Source organism: Meles meles, chromosome 9 (genome assembly GCF_922984935.1).
Source record: "Meles meles chromosome 9, mMelMel3.1 paternal haplotype, whole genome shotgun sequence".
Taxonomy (NCBI): domain Eukaryota; kingdom Metazoa; phylum Chordata; class Mammalia; order Carnivora; family Mustelidae; genus Meles; species Meles meles.
The window spans coordinates 14,852,882-14,866,011 of NC_060074.1; the positions used below are offsets into that span (position 1 = coordinate 14,852,882).

The 13,130-nt window shown below is 38.7% G+C and overlaps 1 protein-coding gene across 2 annotated transcripts in view; it reads left to right on the forward strand.

Moving 5' to 3' along the window:
* Window positions 1-13,130, forward strand: part of NBEAL1 (neurobeachin like 1) — a 181,512-nt gene that overhangs the window by 33,305 nt on the left and 135,077 nt on the right. For both annotated transcript variants that reach the window (XM_046018684.1, XM_046018685.1), the window contains exons 4-5: window positions 9,950-10,031; window positions 10,782-10,909. In XM_046018684.1, the coding sequence (XP_045874640.1) occupies window positions 9,950-10,031; window positions 10,782-10,909 (210 nt within the window). The remainder of the gene's footprint in view (window positions 1-9,949; window positions 10,032-10,781; window positions 10,910-13,130) is intronic.

Below are 13,130 nucleotides of genomic sequence, written 5' to 3' on the forward strand. Positions count from 1 at the left end.
GTTGCCCTTGCTTCCCTTGCCTTTGGTGATGTTTCTAGGAAGAAGTTGCTGTGGCTGAGGTTGAAGAGGTGTTCTCCTCAAAGATTTTCATGGATTCCTTTCTCACATTGAGGTCCTTCATCCATTTTGAGTCTTATTTTCGTATGTGGTATAAGGAAATGGTCCAGTTTCATTTTTCTGCATGTGGCTGTCCAATTTTCCCAACACCATTTGTTGAAGAGACTGTCGTTTTTCCATTGGATATTCTTTCCTGCTTTGTCGAAGATAGTTAGTTGACCATAGAGTTGAGGGTCCATTTCTGGGATCTCTGTTCTGTTCCATTGATCTGTGTGCTGTTTTTGTGCCAGTACCGTACTGTCTTAATGATTCAAGCTCTTTGTAATAGAGCTTGAAGTCTGAAATTGTAATGCCACCAACTTTGGCTTTCTTTTTTTAACATTCCTCTCACTTATTAAGAGTCTTTTCTGGTTCTATACAAATTTTTAGCATTATTTGTTCCTACTTCTTTGAAAAAAGTTGATGGTATTTTGATAGAGATTGCGTTAAATGTGTAGATTGCTCTAGGCAGCATAGACATTTGTACAATATTTGTTCTTCCAGTCCATGAGCATGGAACATTTTTCCATTTCTTTGTGTCTTCCTCAATTTTTTTCATGAGTATTTTTATAGTTTTCTGAGTACAGATTCTTTGCCTCTTTGGTTAGGTTTATTCCTTTATACCTTTATACCTTTATACCAAGGTATCTTATGGTTTCGGGTGCAATAGTAAATGGTATTGATTCCTTAATTTCTCTTTCTTCTCTTGTTGGTGTATAGAAATGCAGCTGATTTCTATGCATTGATTTTATATCCTAACACTTTACTGAATTCCTGCACAAGTTCTAGCAGATTTGGAGTGGAGTCTTTTGGGTTTTCCACATAAAGTATCATATCATCTGCCAAGAGGGATAATTTGACTTCTTTTTTGCCGATTTGGATGCCTTTAATTGCTTTTTGTTGTCTGATTGCCGAAGCTAGGACTTCTAGTACTATGTTGAATAGCAGTGGTGATAATGGACATCCCTGCCATGTTCCTGACCTTAGCAGAAAAGCTCTCAGTTTTTCTCCATTTGAGGATGATATTTGCGGCGGGTTTTTCATAGATGGCTTTGATGATATTGAGGTATGTACCCTCTATCCCTACACTTTGAAGAGTTTTGATCAAGAAAGGATGCTGTACTGTGTCGAATGGTTTTTCAGCATTTATTGAGAGTATCATATGGTTCTTGTTCTTTCTTTTATTCATGTATTGTATCACATTGATTGATTGGCAATGTTGAACCAACCTTGCAGCCCTGGAATAAATCCCACTTGGTCATGGTGAATAATCCTCTTAATGTACTGTTGGATCCTATTGGCTAGTATTTTGGTGAGAATTTTTGCATCTGTGTTCATCAAGGATATTGGTCTGTAATTCTCTCTCTCTTTTTTTTTTTAATGTTATTTATTTGACAGAGAAAGATTCCAAGTAGGCAGGGAGGCAGGCAGAGAGAGAGAGGAGGAAGCAGGCTCCCTGCCGAGCAGAGAGCCTGATGTGGGACTCGATCCCAGGAACCTAAGATCATGACCCGAGCTGAAGGCAGAGGCTTAACCCACTGAGCCACCCAGGTGTCCCCTGTAATTCTCTTTTTAATGAGGTCTTTGTCTGACTTTGGGATCAAGGTAATGCTGACCTCATAAAATAAGTTTGGAAGTTTTCCTTCCATTTCTATTTTTTGAAGCACTTTCAGGAGAAAAGGAATTAATTCTTCTTTATTTTTTTAAAGATTTTATTTATTTATTTGACAGACAGAGATCACAATTAGGCAGAGAGGCAGGCAGAGAGAGAGGAGGAAGAAGGCTCTCTGTGGAGCAGAGAGCCCGATGCAGGGCTCGATCCCAGGACCCTGGGATCATGACCTGAGCCGAAGGCAGAGGCTTTAACCCACTGAGCCACCCAGGCGCGCCTAATTCTTCTTTAAATGTTTGGTAGAATTCCCCTGGGAAGCCATCTGGCCCTGGGCTCTTGTTTTTTGGGAGTTTTTTTTTTTTTTAAGATTTTATTTATTTATTTGACAGACAAAGATCACAAGTAGGCAGAGAGGCCGGCAGAGAGAGAGAAAGGGAAACAGGCTCCCTGCTGAGCAGAGAGCCCGATATGGGACTCTATCCCTGGACACCGGAATCATCACCTGAGCTGAAGGCAGAGGCTTTAACCCACTGAGTCACCCAGGTGCTCTGTTGGGAGATTTTTTGATGACTGCTTCAATCTTTTTACTGGTTATTGGTCTGTTCAGGTTTTCTCTTTCTTCCTGGTTCATTTGTGGTAGTTTATATGTCTCTAGAAATGCATCCATTTTTTCCAGATTGTCAAATTTGCTGGCATATAGTTGCTCATAATATGTTCTTATAATTCATTGTATTCTTTGCTGTTGGTTATGATCTCTCCTCTTTCATTCGTGATTTTGTTCATTTGGGTCCTTTCTCTTTTCTTTTTGATAAGTTTGGCCAGGGGTCTTTCAATCTTATTAATTCTTTCAAAGAACCAGCTTCTAGTTCGTTGATTTGTTCTATTGTTTTTTTGGTTTCTATTTCATTGATTTCTGCTCTGATCTTTATTATTTCTCTTCTCCTTCTGGGTTTAGGCTTTCTTTTTTGTTCTTTCTCCAGCTCCTTTAGGTCTAGGGTTAGGTTATATATTTGAGACATCTCTTGTTCTTGAGAAAGGCTTGTATCGCTATCGCTATGTATTTTCCTCTCAGGACTGCCTTTGCCATGTCCCACAGATTTTGAACCGTTGTGTTTTCATTATCATTTGTTTCCATGAATTTTTTCAGTTCCTTTTTTAATTTCCTGGTTGATCCATTCATTCTTTAGAAGGATGCTCTTTAGCCTCCGTGTATTTGGGTTCTTTCCAACTTTCCTCTTTGATTGAGTTCTAGCTTCAGAGCATTGTGGTTTGGGAATATGCAGGGAATGATCCCAGTCTTTTGGTACCGGTTGAGACCTGATTTATGACCCAGGATGTGATCTATTCTGGAGAATGTTCCATGTGCACCAGAGAAGAATGTGTATTCTTTTGCTTTGGTTGGAATGTTCTGAATGTATTTGTGATGTCCATCTGGTCCCATGTGTCATTTAAGGCCTTTATTTCTTTGTTGATCTTTTGCTTGGATGACCTATCCATTTCAGTGAGGGGGGTGTTAAAGTCCCCTACTATTATTGCATTATTGTTGATGTATTTTCTTTGATTTTGTTATTAATTGGTTTATATAGTTGGCTGCTCCCATATTAGGGGCATAGATATTAAAATTGTTAGATCTTCTTGTTGGACAGACCCTTTGAGTATGATATAGTGTCCTTCCTCATCTCTTATCATAGTCTTTGGCTGAAAATCTAATTGATCTGATAAAAGGATTGCCACCCCAGTTTTCTTTTGATGTCCATTGGCATGGTAGATTGTTTTCCACCCCCTCACTTTAAATCTGGAATTGTCTTTGGGTCTAAAATGAGTTTCTTGTAGAAGCATATTGATGGTTTTGTTTTTTTTAATCCATTCTGCTACCCTGTGTCTTTCGATTGGGGCATTTAGCCCATTTACATTCAGGGTAACTACTGAAAGACATGAATTTATTGCCACTGTATTGCCTGTAAGGTAGCTATTACTGTATATTGTCTCTGTTCCTTTCTGGTCTACTACTTTTAGGCTCTCTCTTTGCTTAGAGGACCACTTTCACTATTTCCTGTGGGGCTGGCTTGGTGTTTACAAATTCTTTTAGTTTTTGTTGTCCTGCAAGCTTTTTATGTCTCCTTCTATTTTCTGTGATAGTCTAGCTGGATGTAGTATTCTTGGTTGCATGTTCTTCTTATTTAGTGCTCTGAATATATTATGCCAGTTCTTTCTGGCCTGTCAGGTGTCTGTGGATAATTCTACTGCCAATCTAATATTTTTACCATTGTATGTTACATACTTCTTGTCCCAAGCTGCTTTCAGGATTTTCTCTTTGTCACTAAGACTTGTAAGTTTTCCTATTAGATGACAGGGTGTGGACCTATTTTTATTGATTTTGAGGGGGTTCTCTTTGCGCCTGCTTTTTGATGCTTGCTCCCTTTGCCATGTTAGGGAAATTCTCCACTATAATTTGCTCCAATATACTTTCTGCCTGCCTCTCTCTTTCTTCTTCTTCTGGAATCCCAATTCTTCTAATATTGTTTTGTCTTAAATTTGTCTCAAATTCTCCCCTCATGGTTCAGTAGTTGTTTGTCTCACTTTTGCTCAGCTTCTTTATCCTCCATCGTTTGGTCTTCTATATCACTAATTCTCTCTTCTGCCTCATTTGTCCTGGCAGTAAGGGCCTCCATTTTTTTTTTCTTTAAAGATTTTATGTATTTTTTTTGACAGAGATCACAAGTAGGCAGAGAGGCAGGCAGAGAGAGAGGAAGGTAAGCAGGCTCCCTGCTGAGCAGAGAGCCTGTTTCAGGGCTGGATCCCAGGACCCTGGGAACACACCCTGAGCCGAAGGCAGAGGCTTTAACCCTGTGAGCCACCCAGACACCCCAGGAGCCTTCAATTTTTATTGCACCTCATTTATAGCTTTTTTGATTTCAGCTTGGGTAGGTTTTAGTTTTTTTATTTCTCCAGGTTACTTCCTGTTTTTGGCAGTTATTAGTATGGCTGCTATAAGCATTTGTGTAGATTTTTGCATGGGCATTAGTTTTCAGCTTGTTTGTGTAAATATTTTCACTCTGTCAGTACCTCCTCCCTTTCCCTGAGGCAGCACAATCTGGTTTATTCTCCCAGTTATTTTCCTTGGAGCCTATGAGGGGAGGTCTTCATGACCTGTCACTACTTCTTTGGGGAATGTGGGTGTAAATCCAGGGTTGGGGGCCTCTACGCTCACCCTCCCGCCCACCCAGTATCTTAGACCCCTGTCCTCTAGCACAGCCTCTTTCTGCTCTTCTTTCATCTTTAGCTGAAAAGGCAAGTCCTTTGTGCTGTCTCTTACCTGTCTTACCTGTGTCCTATCCTCCAGCTTGTATTTAAGTCCTTGTCATGCCCCCCCGCCCCCGCTCCCAGCTTCCCCTCTGTCAAGTCATGTATTTTGCAAGGAAAAGTGACTTGAGGAAAGATGGGAAGGACAAAAAATAAATTTCCTTAAGTGTGTGAAGTGTTTATGCAGAGAAAAAAAATAAATAGAAAAATAACCTTATGAACATGAATGTATAGATATGTCTGGTGAAGGTGAAGTCACTTCAGTTCTTTGGGGTACATATCCAAAAGTGGACGTGCAGGGTCATATGCTAACTGGAATCTTAAATTTTTGAGGAATTGCCATACTGTTTTTCATAGCAGTGTCTGCAACCTGTTATGTTCCCATTGGCAGTGCTCAGATTTTTTTTTTTTTTAAGAGAAAATTCAACAGAGTCCAGTCAGCTCAGTTTGGTGGCCAGTTCTTTAGCCTTTGCCTTTTCCAGCTTGGTGATGCCAGCCACAGACTTTAGGCCCAGGATGTTGCCTCCCCAGTGGCAGCAGATCTCATCGTATGTCACTGTAATTGGTCCTGATGGCTTCCACCAGGTTTGCCAGGCCTCTTTTGTCTTCCAAGTTGATCTGTGTGAAGGCAAAAGTGGTGTAGGTCTTTCTGTGGACCAGACACCCCAGCCTCGCCTTCCCCTTGGTATTACATTAGGGAACCCTCATATTATGACACAGAGCAGGCAGGAAAACCACGAGCTCAGTGGGGTCCACATCATGTGCACTCACTACCAGCGGAGCCTTCTTGTTTTCCACCAGGGTGGTGGCAGTGTTAACCCTGCCTTGGAGGACAGGCGGCCCCTTAGTGGGGACATCCCCTTTGCCCACAGCTTTCTTCTCAGGCAGGGCCAACATTCTCTGCTTCTTCTGCTGCTTTGTCTCTGGTCTGTGCTTATGGGCCAGCTTAAGCAGTTGAGTTGCTATTTGGTGGTCCAAGGCCTAGGTGAACTGTTTAATCGCAGGAGGCACTTTTTTTTTTTATAAAGATTTTATCTATCTATTTGACATACAGAGATCACAAGTAGGCAGAGAGGCAGGCAGAGAGAGAGGAGGAAGCAGGCTCCCTGCTGAGCAGAGAGCCTGATGCGGGGCTCGATCCCAGGACCCTGGGATCATGACCTGAGCGGAAGGCAGAGGCTTTAACCCACTGAGCCACCCAGGCACCCAGGGAGTCACTTTTAAACGTTTATAGAGAATAGTCCTTTGTTGCTGCAGCCAGATGTAGCGGGGCCATCCTTGCCAATACATGTTGTTTTCTGTTTGGGTTTTTTAATTTTTTGCTTTTGTTTTTTTGGAGGGGGAGGGGCAGAGGGAGAGGAGGAAAGAGAATCTTAAGCAGGGTCCATGCCCAGTGTGGAGCCTGCCGTGGGGCTTGATCTCCTGTCCTGAGCCAAAATCAAGAGTCCGGGCACTTAACCACCTAAGCCTTCCAGGCACCCTGGGGCTTTTTTGTTTTTGTTTTTTTATAGTATCATCCTAATGGGTGTGAGGGAGTACCTCATTATAATTTTGATTTGCATTTCCCTAGTGATTTTTGATGTTGAGCATCTTTTCATGTGCTTATTGGCCATTCATATAGTAGTTCTTTGGAGAATTCTCTATTCAAGACTTTTGCCATTTTTGAATTGGGTTGATTTTTGAACGTTGAGATTTAGGAACTCTATATATATTCTGAATATTAATCCCTTGTCAGATACATAATTTGCAAGTATTTTCTCCCATTTTGTGAGTTGCCTTTTTGCTCTATTGATAGTGTCTCTTGATGCATAAGTTTTAAATTTTCATGAAATCCAATTTGTCTGTTTTTAATTTTGTTACCTGTACCTCTGGTATCATTCCAAGAAATCAAATCTGCTGTCATGAAGCTCTTGTATTTTATTTTGTTCTAAGAGTTTTGTTGTTTTAGGTCTTACATTTAGTATCTTGATCCATTTGAGTTAGTATTTGTATATGGTGTCAAGTAAGGTTCCAGTTTCATTCTTTTGCTTGTGGATATCCAGTTTTCCCAACATCACTTTTTTGGGAAAAGATTTTCCTTTCCCCCATCGGATTACATTGGGATCCTTGTCAAAAGCATACTGTTTGATTATTTATGCTTTGTACTAAGAAAAAAAATCAAAAAGTGTGAGTCTTCCAGTTTGGTCTTCTTTATCAAAATTGATTTTGCTATATGGGGTCCTTTGGGATTCCATATGGATTTTTAGGAAGGGTTTTTCTGTTTCTTCAAAAAAAACATTAGGATTTTGATAAGGATTGCATTGAATCTGTAGATTGCTTTGGGTAGTTTTGATATTTTAATGGTAAGATGTCCTCTGCTCTTTGAACATGACATGTGTTTATGTTTATCTCTTTTAAAGTAATCTTGTAGCAATTATTTTTGTTGTCATTTTGCAAGTCTTTCTCTTCCTTGGTTAAATTAATTCCTAAGTATTTTATTCTTAATGCTATTGTAAATGAAACTGTCTTCATGATAATACTTTCTCATTATTTATTGTTTATGTGTTAGAATGCAGTTGATTTTTATGTGGTGATTTTTTTATCCTAATATTTTGCTGAATTCATTTGTTAATTTTTACGGTTTATGTTTAATCTTTAGTATTTTCTTCATATAAGATTATATCAGATGCAAACAGATAAATTTTACCTCCTCTTTTCCAATTTATGTGCTTTTTCTTGCCTAATAGCTTTGGTTGGAACTTTCAGTACTATATTGAATAGAGGCAGTAAAAGTGACCATCTTTGCCTCATACCTGTTCTTAGAGGAAAAGCTTTCAGTCTTTCACCGTAGAGTATGATGTATGCTGTAGAATTTTTATGTATGGCTCTTTATTATCTTGACGTACTTCATCTACGACCCTTTAAGTTCCCTTAAAGTTACTTCAGCCAGAGAGCAAGGGGCTTCCAACAGCGGGACAAGGTGCACTAACAGTGGCTGCCCATCTCTTTGTCTGCATTTCTGTGATCAGAAGCAGCAGTCAGTGATCAGAGCACAAATCCCTGGTATTTGAAGGACAAGGTCCTTTTGCCCACCCTGGTTCCTTTAACTTGTTAGCAGGCGGTTCTGGAAAGATGTGCAGAGCTGCCTACCCCATGAATGGTTGTTACTGTGCTACTAATAGCTGAAATTTACCAAAATTCATGAACATTAACTGCAGTTTACTGTCCCATATCTTCCCCTGGAAGTTGCCAGCATTCAGCAGACTTCAGAGTTCCAGAATAAGTTATATCCAGCACAGTTGTTTTCTAGGTGTGGAGACAGATTCCTGGTGCTTCCTTTTCTGCCGTCTTCCTAGAATCCTCCATAGGGTCTTTGAATTTTACCTCTCCTTTACTTTTTCTTTTCCCAAAGAAGTCATGCCAGTCTGACTTCTTATATTAAGAACTATTAATCCTTTTTTTTTAAAACTAGTCAACTTCATTCATTTACTTTTTATATATATTTTTTAAAATTTTAAATTAACATATAGGGGCACCTGGGTGGTTCATTCGGTTAAGCGGCTGCCTTCAGCTCGGGTCGTGATCCCAGGATCCTGGGATCAAGCCCCACATGGGGCTCCCTGCTCAGCGGGGAATCTGCTTCTCCCTCTTCCTCTGCTGATGGCTCTGCCTACTTGCAGTCTCTATCGCTCTGTCAAATAAATAAATAGAATCTTAAAAAAAATTAACATATAATGTAGCATTTGTTTCAGGGGTACAGGTCTGTTATTTCTATTGTTTTTTGGGTTCTTTTAACATCTTTTGTATTTTATTTTATTTTTTAATTTAAATTCAGTTAATACATAATGTATTATCAGTTTCAGAGGTAGAGTTCTGTTATGCATCAGTCTTACATAACACCCAGTGCTCATTACATCACGTGCCCTCCTTTAATGACCATCACCCAGATACCCCGTCCCCCACCCCTCCCCTCCATCAACCTCAGTTTGTTTCTTCTGATTAAGAGTCTCTTAAGGTTTGTCTCCCTCACTGATTTCATCTTGTTTTTCCCCTCCCTTCCCCTATGATCCTCTGTGTTGTTTCTTAAATTACACATATGAGTGAGATCATATGTTAATTATCTTTCTCTGATTGACTTATTTTGCTTAGCATAACACCCTCTAGTTCCATCCATGTCATTGCAAATGGGGCTCTGCTGTATTTTAGATAAATAGTTTTTTTCAGTGTCACAGTGTCTCAGAAGAGAAAATTAATAGACTTTTATTATGCTAAGAAAAAGATTGGTGATGTTAGATGCAGGAAATGCTAGCATTTGTGTCCTGCCTTGTCTTGTAAAAATGAGATAAAATGAGGACCACGACCACATTGTAATTAAACATCACTTATCGAGCCACTCACTGCTTTTAAACAAGACATATACTATGCTCTCATGGTGAAGGTACATACAGTTGCTGGCTTTCTATCAAGGCCTTTCAGTATAGTTGAGAAATATGTCTAGATAAGGGAGCTGTAATTTCAAAGAGCAAAATGAAAATTCTGAAACTATACATATGCTATAATGGCAATAATATGTACAAAACCAAACTAAGAATCTGCCTACAAAAATAAAACAAACCTGAAAAGAAATAATCCAGAATGTAAATAGTTGTGAATATTTGGGTTGTGAGAATATTTCTGATTTTTGTTTCTCTTTTATTTCTACTTTGTGATATTTTTTACTTTTTCTATAATAAATAATTGCTAATCAGCATGTCCTTCTTACATTTGGAGTAGCTAAATGGTGCTTGAGGTGTGTTTCACATTCTTAGTGGAAAAACAGTTATGTAATATATTGATTTTAAATTTTAATAAATGTCATTTATATTTCCTTTACCTGCATGTATTTTCAGAATTCATCCTGAATAGATGAACATACATTTTTGGCACTATTCATATAATAAATTCTTTTCTTCCTCATAGGAATTTATCTAATGTGGAAGAAATTGGGACTTGCTCATATATTAATCATGTCATTACTATGACAACACTCTATATTCAGCAGGTAGGTGAATTAATATATTCCTTTTGTTGCTTTACTGGGAGTAACTAGGTTTTACTTTTTTAAATATTATTGTAACGTTAAATGTTTTTAGAGGTAATCAAGAAATGAATTAAAATTTCCATTAGGTACTATATATTTCAGAAATTTTAAACATATTATCTAAGAAAAGTATAATTATTAATATAATTTATTTTAATTAAAAATGAAAGTGTTTTAGGAGCACTTGGGTGGCTCAGTGGGTTAAAGCCTCTGCCTTCGGCTCTCTGGTCATGATCTCGGGGTCCTGGGATCGAGCCCCGCATCGGGCTCTCTGCTCAGCAGGGAACCTGCTTCCACCTCTCTCTCTCTGCCTGTCTCTCTGCCTACTTGTGATCTCTGTCTGTCAAATAAATAAATAAAATCTTTAGGAAAAAAAAGATGAAAGTGTTTTATAAATGGCTTTTTACAATGACATAATTTGTCAATTTATGTATATTATATATTTTATGTTATTTATCATCAAATATCCCTCTTACTGTAAACATATTCTATTTTGCTATCCTTTCAAAACTCTTCCTAGGCCATATTTAAAATTTGAAGGATTATGTCCAGTCCAGTCCATACGATTAACTGATGCTTTAAACTCCATTGGAACTTAGGTTTATTTGAATAAAAATTATTTATTAGATAATTAATAAAACATGTCTTTAAATGGTATAGGTATGTTATGCAGTTTAATATTTCTAACTATAATTTTTTTTAAACTTCCAGTTAAAAAGCAAAAAGAAAGAGAAGGAATTAGCAGATCAGACATCTATTGAAGAATTTGTAATCCATGCATTGGCGTTTTGTGAGAGTTTATACGATCCATATCGGAATTGGAGGCATAGAATTTCAGGGTATGTCTTATAAATCATAATGTTCACTTAAAACCTGAATGTCGGGGCCCCTGGGTGGCTCAGTGAGTTAGGCCTCTGCCTTCAGCTCAGGTCATGATTTCAGGGTCCTGGGATCAAGCCCCACATTGGACTCTCTGCTCAGCGGGGAGCCTGCTTCCCCCCCTCTCTCTGCCTGCCTCTCTGCTTACTTGTGATCTGTCAAAATAAATAAACTCTTTAAAAAAAAACAAAACCTGAATGTCATAAATATATGTAATTCTTCAATGAAGGTCTTATTCTCTGTGAAAGAAGTGTGCAAGGTGTGTATAAGACCCTTATCTTTATCTCTTAGATATAGAACCATGTTAGAAGTAATGAAATTTCCTGTAAACTCTTGTTTTGGAATTCTAATAATCTGATAGGAAAATTTCAAAGCACAGTAACATCAAGTAGAGTGTACGTATTTTTCAAGGAAAGTTCTCTCTTTTTTTAAGCTCATTTCATGGGATGAAAATGATTTTAACAATATCTTGTCTCTTAATTAGGGAGCTTGTGTTTGCTAGGGTCTGGTCAGGAAAACGGAAATCATACCAGGTATTTTATAAGATATAATAGACGGAAATTGTTAAATAGGTATTAGAGGACTCAAAAAGCAAGTAGGGATACTGATGTAATACAGAGATAGTGACTTCAGGAAGCAGCTACTTCCCTGGGGTGTGGGACAAAAGGAAGAAACTGGAGTTATCTGAAACTGTAAGTTTGGAGAAGAGATCCTATAGTTGGGTCTCAGACCTCTGTTGAAAGAGCATTGCTTAGCTATGCAGGTATCACTGAGCAGCCATGAGTAGCTTGGTGCTGGAATTACCAAAAAGAACCTGAAGACAAAGAACCAGCTGTGAATGCTACAGTTAAGAACTGTTGGCTGATAAGAGAAAAGGTGGCTCAGTGGGTTGGGCCGCTGCCTTCGGCTCGGGTTGTGGTCTCAGGGTCCTGGGATCGAGTCCCGCATTGGGCTCTCTGCTCCGCAGGGAGCCTGCTTCCCTCTCTCTCTCTCTCTCTGCCTGCCTCTCTGCCTACTTGTGATCGCTCTCTCTCGCTGTCAAGTAAATAAATAAAATCTTAAAAAAAAAAAAAAAATCAGTTTCTTTTTCACTCTTAGCTTTCCAGTCTCCGGTTAGTATGCACTGTTGGTGAATCCAACCGTGGAGTACCTGGAAAAAGAGAAGCATAGTTTGTGGAGTGCTTGTCACAGCATCACAAAGCAGACATATATAGGAAGATGGGTTTGCAGCTTAGTGACAGTAGTATAAATACCAGTTCAGGACTCACAGAGAAGAGTTTTGAACTCCTTTCTTAATTACCAGTGGACACAGAATAGGAAGAGTTGTATCATCAACTATAGTCAGGCTACTTTTTTAGGTCTCCCAAATCTGCTATGTTTTCAATCTCAAGATCTTTTGAGATTGAAAAATCTTTTTTTCAATTTTTCCATTTTCATTTTTAATTTAATCATCCTACTTATACCAGTGCACTTCCTGCAACTTGTCGCTACTAAAATGTTTGGTCTTTATAGGCTTATTAGGGTCTTATACCCTCACTTTGAGTTGCCACCATTAGATAATGGTGAAGAATTGATTAACTGAGAGAACATTTATGTAGACTATATGGTGGTACTTTGTTCTGTGTAGTGGTATTTTATTGAAATAACACATCCTATAGTTGAAGTAAGAAATAAAAAGTAGATATAATAGGAACAAGCACTCTAGTTATTAAATATAACAACCCTATCTACTTATTTTTACACGGGCTTTCCTTTATATGCTGAAAGAAGTTGTCTTTATTAGGTTTCTCCATAGAAACAGAATCAGTAGGTGTGTGCGTGTGCACGCATGCATGTACATGCACAAAATGAGTTTTATTATAAGCAGTTGCTTCATGTGATTTTAGAGGCAGACAAGTCCAAATCTGCAATGTGGGCTCTCAGGCTTATGACCCAGGAAAGCCAAAGTACAGTTACAGTCTGAAAGCTGGCAGATAGAAAGCCAACGTTCTAGTTCTAGTCCAAATGTAGTCAGGCTCAAGACCCAGAACTGATGATGCAGATGAAGTCCAAAGACAGTCTGGTGGAGAACCCCCCCTTGCTTAGAGAGGCCAATTTTTTTGTTCTGCTCAGTCTTTCCACTGACCGATTGAGCCATTTTGTATAGGGAATCTCCTTTATCCGTATTTGATCAATTTGAAT